The following is a 17,049-nucleotide window of genomic DNA, read 5'->3' on the forward strand; positions in this document are numbered from 1 at the left end:
AAAAAAAAAGAAAAAAAAAGAAGAGAGACAAATCACACGAAATTCAAAGTGATATATACTCTACAAGTCGCCACCCTTGAAAGTCTTCTTCAATCGTCATTATAGTCTCCACAATCTTCAATATTAAAAGACGCCTTTGCCTGGGCTTCAGGCCTGCTTTCGGCGGGCCCAGCTTGGCCACGTGGTTCGAAACTCGGATGAGCGGCGACGGTGCGGCGCTCGCCGGCGGTGGAGGATAGGTGGAGGAGAATTGGCGAGTAGAGAGTGACACATGGCAGAAGGGGATGGTTGTTCTCCGCATCATTTTTTACATGTTGGGATGGCGGGAGGTAGAGACGGTTTTGACTGCGACGGTGGAGGCGGAGTTGGCGCGAGTTTGGGTGAATTTAACGAGGGAGAACAAGGAAAGCTAAATTTTGAGGAATATTCAGAGACTTGTGATACTTATATATTAGCAACCCCTCCTTCCAGTTTAAGCATCCACTTATCCATTGCTCAACAATGGCCTCCTCTTCATCTCAGTACCTTATTCTCCTTTGCTCACTAGCTTTCTTCTTCTTTGCCACCCCCTCGCTAGCCAAAACATCTTTCAAACCCAAAGCCCTAGTTCTTCCGGTGACGAAAGACCCTTCCACCCTCCAATACCTCACTTAACCTGGCAAATGGGCGGGTTGGGCAGTTAGCGGGCGGGTTGTGGCGGGTTAGCGGGTTCAACCCGTTGGGTTCGCGGGTTACCCGTTGGAACCCGCTAAGGTTTTTTTTTTAATATTTCTTTTTCTAATAAAATCAAATACCCATATTTTTTTTTCTTCTCTTCTAATATTTCTTTTTATTTTTACCCATTGCTAATGCAGCTTCAACAATATTACTTCTCCTCTATGTAATTATAAGTTTATAACATTAATATCCAATTATAAAATTGATGCCAAACAACTCGTATATATTTGACGCGTACAAATGACATCACATATAAAAGGACATCCTATATATTTGAGACATCTTATAGTGACAAAAGAGTGTAAACAGTGCATGTGAATAAACCAACAACCAGACAAAGAGAAGACAGAAATATGAACCATTTAAACTCAAAATGAAAAAAAAAAAAAAATCTTGAAGTCCAATACATTAGCAGTTCCCTCAGAACACCTACACAAATACCACACTCATTGCAAGCCTTCCCCACAAGGAAAGCCAGACAAGTATTAGCCACAGAATCTGGGTTAAAGCTAAAGAAAACTCTTGAGTTCAGGAAGTTACTAGAGCCACAATATAAGAGGGGCCAACTCAGAAACCAATTTCCAGCTATGCTATTAACACCCAGTAGTACTCCCATCTTGTTTCTCTATGATCTACTTCATCCGTCCAATGTCAAGTCTAGCACGTTATCACTAAGTTGCTCCCAATCAGTGTGATCTTGATCTGAAATATATATTAAAAAATTTAAAATTAAATGAAACTCACAAGATGAAAAAATATGAAATTAATACAGTGATTAAGTGATAGAGAATTTACCTTTCTTACCGAACAACATAACAATGCTTGAACAGTTTCAGGTAATAGTGAGCTTCGATTTTGGTCTAATACTCTACCAGCAATACTGAATGCAGACTCGAATGCTACCGTATAAATAGGAATTGTAAGCACGTCACGAGCCAAGTGACCAAGTACTGGATAACGTAATTGTTCCATTTTCCACCCAGAAAGAACATCAAACTCTTTCTTTTTTCTATCCAATCTTTCTTCATCAAGATACTTCTGAAGCTCACTCTTCTGCAAAGGCGAAAGGCTCACTACTATCAACCAAAGAACCCCTCTAGTCCCCATGTGGATCCTCACAGTGCAAACTTGTTGTTGCTGCTAGTCTGAACTGGTCTTTACATCAATTAGATGTTAATAATGCTTTCCTGAATGGTGATTTACTAGAGGAAATTTACATGTCCCCTCCTCTTGGTCTTCGACGACGGGGGGAGAATCTAGGGTGTCGCCTTCACAAGTCGTTATACGGACTGAAACAGGCCTCTCGTCAATGGTTTTTCGAGTTCACAGAGGCTATTCTTGCTGCTGGTTTCTCTCAGTCCAAGGTAGACTATTCTTTGTTTGTCCGTAAGCATGGTACATCTCTCACTGTTTTATTAATCTATGTGGACGACATTCTGATAACAGAAAACAATTTGGAGTCTATTAATGCTTTGAAGCAATTCCTCCATAATCGTTTTCGCATCAAAGACCTTGGTGATCTGAAGTTCTTCCTTGGCATTGAAGTAGCCCGTTCTAAGAAAGGGATTTACATATCTCAACGCAAATATGCCTTGGAAATTATCAAGGATAGTGGTTACTTAGGTGCAAAGCCGGTTGAGTTTCCCATGGAAGAATCCAAGCTTTCAAACAAAGGAGAATTACTCAAAAATCCTGCTGCATATCGGCGCCTAGTTGGTCGGCTGATTTATTTGACCATTACTAGACCCGACATTACATATTCAGTACATATTCTTAGCCGTTTTATGCTTGAACCTCGCTTACAACATATGACTGCTGCCCTTCGAGTTGTTCGTTACTTGAAGTCATCTCCTGGTCAAGGTTTACTTCTCCATGCCGATAACTCTTTAAATCTGAAAGCTTTCTGCGATTCTGATTGGGCGGGTTGTCTTATTACCCGCCGCTCTACTACTGGCTATTGTGTATTTCTTGGAGATTCTTTAATTTCATGGAGGACCAAGAGACAAAAGCTTGTATCTTTGTCAAGTGCAGAAGCTGAATACAGAGCAATGGCAGATACTTGCTGTGAGCTTACTTGGCTACGTTATTTATTAGTAGATTTGCATATGCCTGTTACATGCCCTGTTGTTTTACATTGTGATAATCAGCAGCCTTACATATTGCAAAAAATCCTGTTTTTCATGAGAGAACTTGGCATATTGAAATGGATTGTCACTTCATTAGGGATAAAATTTTACAAGGTGAAGTTGTTTACTCGTTTTGTGATTTCTTCACAGCAATTAGCAGACGTATTTACTAAAGCTTTGGGAAAGGAAAAATTCAAGCAACTTATGAGCAAGTTGGGAGTCATTGACATTCACTCTCTAACTTGAGGGGGAGTGTTGGAAAATATATTGGTATTGAATCAGAAATATCATAGAGAATATTTTGTATATGGATTGTAATCTTGCTGTATCAATTAGAATAGGTTTCCTTCCCTTATTTGGTCTCCTACCTTAATGGAGATTGTTTGATATCAAAAGTTGTACTCTGTATATATTTTCATACGTAATAGAAGAATACTATTCTGCCATATTATACTTTTCTATACAAGGCGTGTACCACAGAGTGCTACCGATCATCCCCAAAAGGCCAAAACCAGGCTGCAACAACAACACTTGTAACATCTTCCCGGACAACCCTCTCGCCACCACACTCACCGGCGACGGTCAACTCGGTCAAGACGTGGTCTCCCTCCGATCCACCGATGGATCTAATTCAGGTCCGGTTGTTTCTACTCCAAACATCCTCTTCAGTTGTGGTGACAGTGATCTCTTGGCAAACCTTTCCGCCGGAGTTAAGGGCATGGCTGGCCTTGGCAGACCTAAAGTCGGACTTCCTTCCCAGTTGGCATCCGCTTTTAGCTTGGACAGAAAATTCGCCATTTGCCTGACCTCTACAGCAAAATCGAAAGGCGTCATATTTTTCGGCCGCAGTCCTTATGTTTTCCTTCCCGGCATTGATGTCTCCAAGTCGCTTACGTACACCAAACTGATCCTGAACCCTGTAAGCACAGCCGGTACTTATTTCGAAGGCGATGCTTCTTCAGAATACTCCATCAAGGTCAACGGAAAAGTTGTTCCGTTGAATACTACATTGCTAGCCATTGATGAAGAAGGGTATGGCGGCACAAGAATCAGCACTCTGAAGCCTTACACGGTTTTGGAGACTTCGATCTATAAGGCTGTCGTGAATGCGTTTGTGAAATCACTTGCTCAGATACCAATGAGTGAAATCCGTAGCGCCGTTTGGTGCTTGCTTTGATTCAAAGAGGATTGGTAGCACTCGTGTCGGCCCGGGTGTGCCTGCGATTGACCTTGTGTTGAGCAAGGGAGTGTACTGTGGAGAGTGTTTGGAGCAAACTCGACGGTGCAGGTGAGCAAGGACGTGTTGTGTTTAGGCTTTGTGAATGGTGGTGTGAGGCCAAGGACTTCTATTGTGATTGGAGGGCATCAAATTGAGGATAATCTTCTTCAGTTTGATTTGGCTAACAAGAGGCTCGGATTCAGCTCGTCGTTGTTGTTCAGGCAGACAAACTGTGCCAACTTCAACTTCACTTCCACTTCTTAGATTTGGAGTTCTAGAGGAATGAAACATTTAAATAATGTTACGCATCTTGTTGCCAAAATAAATAGCATGCATTTAAATACTGATGGGCGCGCGGTGCTGCATGTGGTCAATTTTTTTGTTGAGTAGTTGCATATTTGCATATGCTATTGTTGATTATATATTCTCTTTTTGTTTTTTACTTATCTATAAAATGGGTAACATAGTGATTTTTCTTTTAATAGAGTGTGATATTTCATTTGACATTAATGTAATAATACGACTAACTATTGCTAGGTCAAGAAATAAGCTCCAAAACAAAACAAATTGAAGAACAAAACTCTTTATTCGATGAAGAAGGTGGTCATCATGCATGGTTTCAATTTCCTTCAAAAAAAAAATTTATTACAAGCCGTTGCAAGTATATATGCGCTCTAAAATCTAAATCTAGCAGCTGATTAACCAAACCAAATTCATGTTTCTTTTCCCAAAAAAAAATCAATAATGTATACATATACGTACGTAGTTGTATAATTGTATAGCATGTAGAAGTTTACGTGTACGTGTATTACTACCGAGCATGTGTTACCATCGATCAGAAAGATTCTCTGCTCATTTGCAATAGGATTTTTTGCACCAACAATGTCCAGACACTTTAGGAACTGACAATATGATACCTGAACTTACAAAGTTATCAATGTGATACCTGAACTTATTTTTTCTTATCAATATTATACCTCTATCGATTTTCCGTTCACTGACTGTTAATTCCAGCACATATGCAGCACCGTACCCTCAAAATAAAGTAAAAAGACTGATTTGCCCTAAATGTAGAGCAAATAAGATATTTTCAATATTTTATCTATTTTCAGATATTTTCAACCATTTTCTACTAGCTTCACCTCTCGTTTTCTTTCCTCATTTCCTCTATATTCTCTTTACTCTTTCAATCAACTTATCAGCCCCAGTGTCGGAAACGTCCGCACCCCCTTAATCATTTTAAACTTCGCCGCCGCATCAAACAAGAATCAAGTTTCACATCAAACGTTATCTTCTCCTTCTTCTCCTTGAATTGGTCTTCTCGACCGCCAAACCGCCGCCTTTGCCGTCGCTCGGTGCCCACCGATTCCCATCCCCGGCGTCATAAGCAACATCGCCGGCATCTCCTTTAACGCCGATTTCTCTCTCAGGACCTCAATCAAGTTCGAGATCTCGAACAGAGTGAGCTCCGAGACCTCCGTTGCGCAAGAGTCTCTTTCTCTCTTCCATATCGAAGTGGAGCTTTCACTTTCAAATTGGCTTTCATCAAGACATCAACAGCCACCAGAAAATCATTATGGAATGGAGGAATTGAAGATCGAACAAGGATTCATGTCATCAATCTGCTTGTATTGCTGTGATTTGCTAAGAAAGACAATAGCAGTAGAAACTAGTTAAAGGATATACGTAGGTAATTGCTAAATGAACACGGTTTCTAGCCCAAGCATCTTGCTGGCTTGTAATGGAGTGGATCTTCTCATGCATTGAATATTGGACTCAGATCCATAAAGTTCCTCTGCATCTGGAGAGCTTGTCCATAGGAATTGGGACTAAATTGGTCGCAACTTGCAAGTATGGTGAAGTTCTTGAGGTTGAAAACCAATCAAAATACAAATATAATTTCTTCGTGAAGGTCTGAGTTGAAGTTTCAGAGCCTCTTTCATGGCTTCTGGAAACTCAAATTAGGATGAACAAGAAGAACAACTCTGACGAATTTATTTACTTTTCTATTTGATAAAAAAAATGTAATAAGACAGTCTTATCCTTAAAAATTAGTCATGTGCCTCTTCTTTTTAACGGTTCAGTAACAGAAAATTGACAGAGGTACCATGTTGATAAGAAAAGATGAGTTCAGGTATATTTTGATAACTTTGTAAGTCTATGTACATTGTCAGTCCCCGAAGTGTCTAGACACTGTTTGTGCAAAAAACCCTCTGCAATATTAGAGTATTGTCTTGGTAGATGAACAAGTACGTGTATCATTAAATCTTGATTTCTATATTGATCAGAAGCATACAGATCGATTTCTAGCTAGATCTGCTTTACTCTAAATTATATTCAGATATTATCTTCCAAAGCCACATGCACTTCAATCAAAAAAAAAAAGCCACATGCACTTGTATATATATAAAAGAATTAAATTCAGTTTACCCCCTTGTGGTCTGAGGGTGGCTTCATGTTAGTCCCTACACTTTTATTTTCATCAGTTTACCTCTTGAACTCTTCAATTTCTGTCTGCCATGCCCAAATTCTCATATTCCGTTTAAATTGACCGTTAATTATTAGCAGTTAATGTCCGATTTGGACATATAAGGTCCGATTTGCCTAAATTCTAGATACGGGTCTCACAGTTAAGGTTAAAATTATCAGCAGTTAACGTCCGATTTAGACAGAATATAGGACATTGGTCACACTTGAGGAAAATTCAAAAGTTCGAGGGGTAAACTGATGAAATTGAAAGTATAGGGATTAACATGAAGTTACTCTCAAACCTCATGAGGGTAAACTGAATTTAATTCTATATAAAAGTTATTTAGTGCACCAAGATGCAAGTGAACCAATAACCACTGACCAATCACAATTATTCATTTAATATAATTAATTTCATGATACTAACACCGATGCTAACACCGTTAGATAATTGAGACAAAAAAAAAATCCAATCAACATGGTAAAAATAGGTAAAGTAAATATTACATGGGCAATTAGTTTATGGTATGAAAGATTGGCATCTATACTCGTATAATGACTTGCAACAGGCAAGGCCAACAAAGAATTCGAGGAACTTAACTACTGAATGAAGATAGTACCAAAAAGTTTTATCCCTAAGGTACCTGGCGGCCGCCGGCCAGTGCTACTCCTAATGGAAAGATTATGCCACGGCCAGTGGCGGGGCCAGGATTTCAAGGTTGGGGGGGGGGGTCCAAGTAAAAAGCTCAAGAACAAATATTTTTTCTCCTTAAATTTACCTTGAAAAAGAAGATAAATGCAGTAAATCTCATTAAGAATACTAGTTAAATGGAAAATAAAATAAATGTAATAAATATGATATTATGATTAGATGACACAAAATATAAGGGGAGGGGGTGGGTGGGTGGGTTTCATTAACAAAATTAAGGGTAAATTTGCAATTTGCTATAACTAAACTACCCAATTAAAGGTAATTAAGACAATTAAAAAACCCAACCGGATCCAAACCCTCTCGGACCGTAATGTAGCTCCGTCACTGGCCACGACTCGTTTTCATTTTAGATAACCAAGACCAAGACTCAAGAGAGAGAGCCTCTTTCTCTAAAAATTAAAAGAAAAAGAGAGAGTGGTTGATAACATATGTTGAAGCGATCACACTAAATGATCAAATGACAAGACAATCTAAAATGCTTGAGTTGCAAAAAGGTGAGTCGGCTAATAGTATATATCAAATTAACACTTGCAATGCGGACAAACCATAACCCCATTCTAATGTAGATCTCGATAAATTGACAAACAAGTATTTGTGTTCATAATACCAATAGTAACCTCTCAAGATGAAAAAGAGAAATAAACGGTAAACATATGGCATAGGAGAATTACGTCCATAATTTCTTCATTTTTTTGTTATTTTTTTTTAAATATTATTAACACATCTCTAATTACTACTAGATACACATCTCATACTTAATACACCATTTATTGACTTTATTGTTTTAATATTTACTAGATACACATACCCAACCTTCTTACAATACCCTCATTTAAAATACACCACTTATCACTAAATCATAACTCATTCACTAAATACATATACTTTTCTAAATCTGCTACTCAATTTAATTTAAAAAAAAAGAAAAAGAAAAAGAAAAAAAAAAGTATATATATAGCATCATCCCAAGTTTTAGTTCGGTGTTCAATTAGAACGACCTAGCATGCGTGAACAGTAAAATCTAAATTTCAAACTTCAATTTATACTATCGATAGTAAACCTTGATAATTCAATATTTGATAAATTAATAACCTCGATTAAATAATATTTTTTTGTCAGCCCTGAAATAAAGAATTAGCAAAATTAACGTCGATAAATTAACAATCTCGATTAAATAATATTTTTACTTGTCCTGACGTTATTAATTTATATAAGTTTAGATTATAGGACTTGGTATCTTCACATACGTTATTCTCGTATAGAAGAATAAAACTCTTAAACGGGATATTTTATTTTAATAAATATTTTTACTTTTAATATGAATGTCTCTTTTGATAATTTTATATACCATACAGTCTTATATAATTTGTATAAAAAAAGAAACGTTGAGAACGAAAACGAAAGCCAGAGCCAGTAACTTCCATACCTGTCACTTGTGTTGTCCCGTGTCCCAACTCCTACTAAACACCTCTCGTTCCTCATCTTCTTCACCACACCACATAAAACACAGAGACCACTAGCATTACGTAATTACGTTAAACCTTTCTTCTCCATTCTTAGTCCAATCCCATTTCAAAGATCATGACTTTATACCTGGGCTCCCCACCATGGCTCTCTCGCCCATCTCCACCTCTCCCCACTTTCAACAACACCAACGCCTTGTTCTTCAGGCTAAGCTTCACTTCAGTCAACTCCCAAAAGCTCATTACAACAAAGGCGTCGTCTTTGGGCGAGAGTGAAAGTGCTAATGGGATTGCAGAGGACTCTGTTTCTGAGCTTTTGGACGAGGACTTGTTAAGTAAAGTTTCGGGTGCTAAAGATGCCCAAGAAGTACTGGAGATGTTTGATGAAATGGCTGAGAGAAAAAATGGGGGTGTGGTGAGTGTTTCTGATTGTTGTGATATTATCTCGGCTGCGCTGAAAAGGAACAACCCGGAATTGGCCCTCTCTGTTTTCTATGAAATGCGTGCCAGTTTTGATCAAGGTAGTTGTTTTATTTGGGTTTTGATATGGGGATCATGTCATAAATTCATTATTCCTGAGTTATCTAGGAGACCTGCATTAGCGTTTGAAGATAAATTTAAGTTTTGTGTTAGAACTTTAGTGCTGAGTTTCATTTTCTAGTGTCGACTTTTGTGTTTAGTACATTATTGTGTTGAGGTGTTGAAGTTGTTGATCTCTTTGTTTTGGGGCAGCTGTTGATGAAAATGGTCCGAGGTGGAGGTGGTCCAGACCAGATGTGAGTGTTTACACAACATTAATTCTGGGACTGGCTGCATCACTGAGAGTTTCTGATGCCCTTAAGATGATCAACAATATATGCCGAGTGGGAGTGTCTCCAGCTGAGGAGGTAAAACCAGTTCTATTGTTATTTGGTATTCGTATTTGCCACCAGTAATTAGACTTGTAATGGAAATTGTACCGTCTTCTTTCTTGGTCACAATGGAAAACTATATGACTTGACTTTAAATCTTTTGATGGGGGGTTTTCATGTTTAGGTCCCCTTTGGAAAAGTTGTGAGATGTCCAAGCTGTATGATAGCTGTTGCTGTTGCACAACCACAACATGGTATTCAGGTAGGCATGTTGATAACCTTCAAACTCATTTTTTTAGGAAGGCTAAGATTGGCTTCTTTTTTCAAAGATGTTACTCATGCCACAAATGTCATGCAGATAGCATCGTGTGCAAAGTGCTCCTACCAATATGAACTTGTTTCTGGGAACATAGACAGTATTGCATCAGAAGAAATCGGGTTGAATTACTTATCTGCTTTTGTTTTGTGTATCTGATTGAATCTGTAGTGGCTACTGTATTTTTAGACACAGACAGGAGCATTTGCAGTACATACAATAGGAGCATAATTACAATGATATGTGTTATTATGTCAATTATATCAATCACACAATCTAATTATGTGTGGTGTTGATCCTTGGATATTGACTTTCTCTAAGGATCTCCTCCTGCCGAACGCAGCATGGATATTCCAGCTTGGAAAAGGGCACTAAGATTCCTGCAGATATTGAAGCAAAAGATTCCTGCTGCTGTTCACTCCATTGTGGTATTATATGATACCTTTGGAATGTTTAACTGCCAGTAAAGTTTTCTGTTTCTTAATGTTTTCTTATGATAGTTAAACCCACTGATTCATACTTACTCCAACCTTCGATAATTATATTTTCTTTTGCACTCATTTTCAGGTACAAACCCCTTCAGGTATGGCTCGTACACATAGATTTGCTACTGAAACAGTTGATCTCCCAGCACAGAAAGGAGAAAGGGTCACCATTGCTCTTGCAGCTCCATCAACTGTATATAGAGAGGTGGGTCCCTTAAGATTTAGTCCAAAGGCCCCTAATTTTTACCCTAGTGAGCCTATCTGCTTGACAAACCATGAGGATGGCCGGGAGTCACAACTGTTAAGAGCCCCTACAAAAGATGGTGGCACGTTGCTTACTAACCCCTCCATACTTTTTCCAATTGTTGCTGTTCTGGCCACTGGCAATGCTGCCTCTAGAGTTATAGACACCAGCCTCCCCCAACTCCTCTCCGTCACTGCAGTAACATCTCTTGCTGTTGGAGTTACTCTCAAAACATTGGTCTTGCCCCAATTGAATCGTGTAAGCAGTAACCTTGATTTTTTTTTTTCTATTCAACCAACTGATTTTTTTTATTTTTTTATTTTTGGAAATCCAACTGATTTTAATTACATAGCATGTACAGAAAACTAAATATTATAAACAAATAAAAGCAATGTTATTGAGGTTCAGGTCTTTGTGACTTTAATTTGGTTCATTCAACCACTTAAGTAGTAGTTACTTGTAGGTCTGTCTACTATGAACAGAATGAAACAGTTGACCAGTTGTGTAGATCTGTTTACTCAATCTAAGACAAATACTATGTTTATGCATGTTTGATTCAATAATTTCTTGATATGTTGTCTATGCAATGGATTGCTTTCTCAGCTTCCTCAGAGAGTAGTGGATACAGTTGCTATCAAACAGCAGCTATTATCTCAATACGACACACTCCAATCTCGTCTAAGGGGCCTAAAAGAAGCTGCTGAAAAAGAGGTAAGCTCCCATGCTAGTTGGAACTGTTACTTAGTAATCTCTTCCGGTGAAGCATTTATATGAAGTTTTGTGGTGTAGTGTCTTTACTCTTTAGTGAGTTCAAGTGGGGTAGACTTTAGGATCTTATATAAAGTTATATAAACCCATTAATTTTTTAAGAATCTTCAAGTGGGGCAGAAACAATGTCATTTTAATTTGGTCGAAACAATGTCATTTTGCATTTTTCCTTTCGTGCATCTGTTAACAGAATGGCTTGAACTTTTAAGCGGTAAATATTTCCTTGTAGGTCTGGATGTTGGCTCGGATGTGCCAGCTTGAGAACAAGATTTATGCTGTAGGAGAGCCATCTTATCGGTGAACACTTCAACATCTTCCTTTCTTAGTTTATAGTTATTCACTCCGCATTAGTAGTAGCAACTAGCCCATGAGCATGATAGGTCTCTGTTTTAGATTTGCATCGGTCTGATACAATCTGTTTGCTATATATAGTGCTCGGAGAAGTAAAGTCAAAAGGGTTCGAGAAGGCTTGGAAAATTCTCTCAGGGGAAGAATTGAGCTGATTGACAGCTATGCGAAGGTAAGGTTTTGTCGTTATACACCAATGAACCTCTCCCCCTCCTTCACTTTACAAAGGCCATCAAATTAATACAGTTACACATTGTCCAATATATCAGATTTCTTCGATGATCGAGATTGAGGTAGAATTGGACTCTGATGTTCTTGCTGCTGAACAAGCAAGCAATGTGGTAAGCTCAAGTTAGTTACATTATTCTTCCCCTTTGATATGCCTTTCCACAAGCTAAGCAGATGATATTTACTTGCAGGAAAATATTGCGGAACAAATACAACAGACCATGGAACTAGAAAATCTTGAAGAGGTATCTCCCTTGACTTGATACATATTATTGTTTTTCAACTGGAACACAAATGACAGCTTTTAAATTCATTTAGAAAAGTAAGAGAAAGAATATAGTGGTCTGTAGCCTGTCTCAGCTACCTCTCCTTTGTCCTCCATCATGGTCCTGAACGTGAAAGTATTCTTTTAGAAGTAACATCGTTGGATGAAGCATCTGTTTAATAAGAAGTACTAGATGCCTCTTTTATAGGATATTTTGGACGCTAACTAATGAGAGAGGTCTGGAGTCTGTATTTACATAACTAGAAACATTTTCTTTATTCTCTAAATAATCTGCTTTTACTTCATGTAGTTGTTTGTTAATTATTTATTTTTCTCTACAGAGATGGAGAATACAGGTAGAAGCAAATGATGAGGCAGAAAGACTTCTTAGTTCCCAACCACTACCCACAGAACAATTTTAGGATCTTTATCTGGTGTATCTACTCCAAAATGATCTTTGGTTCGATGGTTGGATCAATCAAAGGGCATGCACAAACTATACATTCTACTGAACAAAACCGATAGATATAGTATGTTCAGTGAGCCCAGCCTTTATGTTATACGGAATCGATGGTAGCCATGACTGTTGGAGAAAGAAGATGGTGACTTCAGAAGGTAGGTGATGATTGTTCATGTTCTGACGAAGAATGTCTTGGAGAGTTGGAGCCACTAAATTGCTTCAGAGCTCGACTTGTATCATCCTTTCAGGTAAACGAAGAATAAACGTACTGAGAATGGCCATTAAAAAGTTTACTATTCATTGCCAGATTTTTAAGCGTTTGAAGAGCTCGTATTCAATATCTATCGACCATGTAACATACATGCCATTATGTCAACTATCGAAATCTGTAGTTCAGTAGTTCTATACAAGAGAATGTTTTTTCTGAAAGTCAGTTACCAAATATCGTGTGCTATAGTCTATAGAGTAAAATCCTCGAGCAATGCATTGGCTCGGGTATCAGTACCAACATATGAGTTTGCCTGTTACAAGATGTCCCTTGGCAAATTATGGAGAGACCCAGAAGCATTCGACTCAACAAAGCAAGCTTAGTAAACAACTCTATCAAACCAAGTGAGGGCCTCATAGACCCGTCAAAAGCAGAGATTACAAAGCAACGGTTGAATTGATCTTTACATTCTGCCAATAGTATCTAATAGAATTATTAACTGTAAGTTACTCGACATCAAATTATTGTAAAACCACTTTGGGTGATATAAGTAGCAATTAGAAAAACAAGCATTGAAGGTTAACGTGTTTTGTATCTCCCATCTACCTCTGAAACTATATTCTGGTTATATACTTTGCTCAATGAAGTAAAGTTAAAAGAAGCCTTGTGAAAATTCTCTGAGGGGAAGAACTGAGCTCATTGACATCTAGTGGTGTAGTTAGGTTGGCAAGCCTTGGGAATGATATAGATATTTCGACCACGTAACATACAACATCAACATACGACTAGCCAAATAGAACATGTTGATTGGCAATTGTAAGCATTGGACTGAACAAGCAAGCAAAAACAACACTGCTACCAAATCGATCGTCAAAGGTCTACGTTCTTTGGTTATATACAGCGCTCAAAGAAGTAGTCAAAAGAAGGCTTTGGCCAATTCTATCAGGGGAATGACTGAGCTGATTGACAGCTTACTAACCTGTCCTCTACACCAAATAAGATGACATGAGATTCCAGCTAATTTTCATGTGGGTTGGCATCGATGCCACAAACCGAAGGACATCCGGCTTCGAACTATCTACAGTGTACCGGTTGTCTAACTTCTGATCCAATAAACAAAGGAACTTAGCAATATTGGGGAGTACCAGCTCTCTACAGTGTAAATGTAAAAGAGGGACTTTTGATACAACACTTCCTTTCTGTACATCCAGACCCGCTGGCCTCCGCAACTTGTATTGTAGCCCAGTTGCTGGCTCAATATCAATATGAGGCATTTGTTTCCATCTCCGATGAACAAACCACCCATACTTATAGTCGCCCACGATTGGTGTGCCTAGAGCTTCAGCGCAATGAACACGGAGCTGTACAAATACAAAAGAAATCAAAATCATAAACAGCCTTAAATCCAGTACTTCCACCAATTCTCATTTTGCGGAAGTATCGTGAAGGAATTTGTACCTGATGCTTCCGGCTAGTGAGTGGTTGTAATTCAATCCATGAGCATCCATTTATCGTAGGACCAAGCACCCGATATTGAGTTAGAGCCGGTTGGGAAGCTTCTAATCCTGATTGATGAGCCAAAATGACCCGCTCTGTCTTCCCATCATCAAGAAGCACCTGTAATCACTGATAAAATAAGTACAACGATACTATTTCTTCTTCTTTTTGGATAATCAATGACATTATTTCTTCACAAGATAAATCTGAAACTTGACATTAGAGATAGAGGACCTTCGTAAGAGGAGCACATATTAAGCCTTCCTTTTCCTTGGGCGACCCTATAACCAATGCCCAGTACCTCTGACATTTTGCTCTACATGCATCATTCCAAGCCTAGAATTATCCAAATCATGTCAGTCTTGAGAATTAAATCATAACAGTTTTACACATTTCATATTACAAGTTAGTGGCTGGTGCTAAACGAGCTATTATAAACAAGAGGCATGATACCCTGCATGATGATTTCCCAACGTTGATGTCAGTGTATAACGACTGAAGAAGATATAAACTTTCTTTTGTTCTTCCCATTAAAAGGATGCCGCTGCTCTCTCTGTCAAGCCGATGTACCTGATAATATATGTGCATATAAACAGACCCTTCTTAAATTATGGAATTAGAAACTACGTGTATTAAGAATGAGATAGAAAAGAAAACGAAGGAGTTGAAGAATGCTGATATGAACAGACTATAAATCAGTAAAGTAGTAACTAGGATACAAAGCTGCATGTTCTTCTTAATATCCCCAAGAATTTTATCTGATGGGAATCATATAGAACTAAAATCTTACCAATTTAGGACCTTCATCGTAATCATAAGATAACGCTGCAGCTGCCAATGCGTCCATGCTGTTATGGACTGGCACATTACCCTAACCAAATCATTACACAAGCACATAAATCAAACGGTAACACAAGATGCTGATGTAATGAAACAGTAGGAGACTACAAAGACCAGCACAGTATAGATTCTAACCTTGACCGGCAGTTTTGGGGGCTTGTTCAGCACTATTATAGCAGAGTCCTGACATATATCCCCAAAGAAAACAATAATCAGAATCGTAAAAATAACTCAACGCAGCATATGAAAGGCAACACCAGTACACAAATCACCAATGTATATCAGAATACAACATCTAAAACATTCAAACAAACAAAGACAATGTAAAGAGTGCAGGAGTTAGACCTTGTACTTGACAAGCCTTTGCAAGTAGTCAATCTCATCTGCATTCGGGTACAATGTCTCACTCGGTATGCAGTCGAATCTCCTCGAAACTTTACTCTCCGCAATCGATACGGCTACATATACTCTTGCACCTTCCTCCATCACCTCACTAGGCCTAATCTATTCCAAACACAATCATCACAACACATCAAAAAATGGGAAACGCTTTCTTGCAACACAATCAACCTGACTACAATGACCAAGACAAGATTTCAACCTTTCTCATATGCTTCCCAATTGAGCTTTCGCATTCCATTTGAACCTGTAATTAAAATTAAACAAACCAAATTGAGAAAGAAAAAAATTAAAAATCAAAACTTTAAGAGTTGAACAAGTTTTGACTTACAAGGCCTTTGTTGAAATGAGACCGAATTGCAGCGTCGTCAATCTCATGGAAGTAATACCGGAGCCAACTGACAGCTGTGACGTGTGAAACGGCACCGTCGTGGTATGACTTCTTCCCCGGCAAATGTCGACCGGCGGGGAAAGGCGGCAGGGAGAGGAGCTGCCTGGGCTTCGGGCCTGCTTTCGGCGGGCCCAGCTTGGCAACGTGGTTCGAAACTCGGATGAGCGGCGGCGGTGCGGCGCTCGCCGGCGGTGGAGGAGAGGTGGAGGAGTATTGGCGGGTAGAGAGTGACACGTGGCAGAGGCGGATGGTTGTTCTCCGCATCGTTTTTTACATTTTGGGATTGCGGGAGCTAGTGACGGTTTTGACGGTGACGGTGGAGGTGGCTCGAGTTGGGTAAATTTAACGAGTTAGATAAATAAGTCCCTCAGTTTGGTAACATTTTCCATCAGGCCCCTAAAGTCTTTAACATTTTGGTCATCTCATCTCACCCCATGTATTGTCTTTGAAATTTTGGTCTCCTAAGGCATGAGTCTAAACGCGGCATAAAAGTGATTGGTTTCTGAATCGGACTTTGTTTGATAGATTGTAGTTGTCTTGGTCGTGAAGTCGTTTAAGCACTCTTAAATCTGGATCTGGATTCTCTCCTAACAATTGTCTCCTAATACTACCTAATAAGTCAATCTTGACCTTTCATTTTCAACCAACGGTCGAGATCTCTCCAACCTATCTCAAAACCTATTTTCCTATATACTCGACTCATCTCTCTCTCTTACCCTCAAAATCTCATATCGTCTATCATAAAGCAAAAGTATATTTCTTTCTCATCGTTCTCTCTCTCTCGTTCCTGAAGTTCTGCCTCTCTCCGCCAATCAACCGTCGGCGTCGGACTCCTTCTCTCCGGCGACTGCACGGCCTCTCTCCAACACCGACACCGACACCTCTCTCTCTCTCTCTCTCGTACCCCAAACAATTGATATTACTTGCTCTTTGTTTTTTATTCTAGTTTCTCTGTTCTGTAGACATTAGATTAGACAAAAGAACAATTGCTATTGCTTGCTCTTTGTTTTTTTATTTTAGTTTCTCTGTTCTATAGACATTAG

At 38.9% G+C, this 17,049-nt stretch overlaps 2 protein-coding genes and 1 pseudogene across 2 annotated transcripts; 2 read left to right on the forward strand and 1 right to left on the reverse strand.

Moving 5' to 3' along the window:
• Positions 1 to 501: 501 nt before the first annotated feature.
• Positions 502 to 4,326, forward strand: LOC101312159 (annotated as a pseudogene).
• A 4,498-nt stretch (positions 4,327 to 8,824) lies between these two features.
• Positions 8,825 to 13,097, forward strand: LOC101312449. The gene is made up of 12 exons (XM_004300827.1): positions 8,825 to 9,233; positions 9,439 to 9,593; positions 9,742 to 9,819; positions 9,916 to 9,995; positions 10,217 to 10,301; positions 10,441 to 10,860; positions 11,206 to 11,313; positions 11,600 to 11,667; positions 11,803 to 11,890; positions 11,988 to 12,059; positions 12,138 to 12,191; positions 12,553 to 13,097. The coding sequence occupies exons 1-12, from the start codon at positions 8,825 to 8,827 to the stop codon at positions 12,631 to 12,633; spliced, it is 1,698 nt and encodes a 565-aa protein (XP_004300875.1). The 3' UTR covers positions 12,634 to 13,097.
• Positions 13,098 to 13,744: 647 nt separating this feature from the next.
• Positions 13,745 to 16,270, reverse strand: LOC101312735 (RNA pseudourine synthase 3, mitochondrial-like). Its single transcript, XM_004300828.1, has 9 exons — positions 15,947 to 16,270; positions 15,818 to 15,862; positions 15,562 to 15,720; positions 15,352 to 15,399; positions 15,167 to 15,247; positions 14,830 to 14,946; positions 14,611 to 14,712; positions 14,338 to 14,496; positions 13,745 to 14,240 (listed from the first exon to the last, which is right to left on the reverse strand). Exons 1-9 carry the CDS (start codon positions 16,268 to 16,270, stop codon positions 13,866 to 13,868), a joined length of 1,410 nt encoding a protein of 469 aa, XP_004300876.1. The 3' UTR covers positions 13,745 to 13,865.
• Positions 16,271 to 17,049: the final 779 nt, after the last annotated feature.

This window comes from Fragaria vesca, linkage group LG5, assembly GCF_000184155.1.
Source record: "Fragaria vesca subsp. vesca linkage group LG5, FraVesHawaii_1.0, whole genome shotgun sequence".
Lineage (NCBI taxonomy): Eukaryota > Viridiplantae > Streptophyta > Magnoliopsida > Rosales > Rosaceae > Fragaria > Fragaria vesca.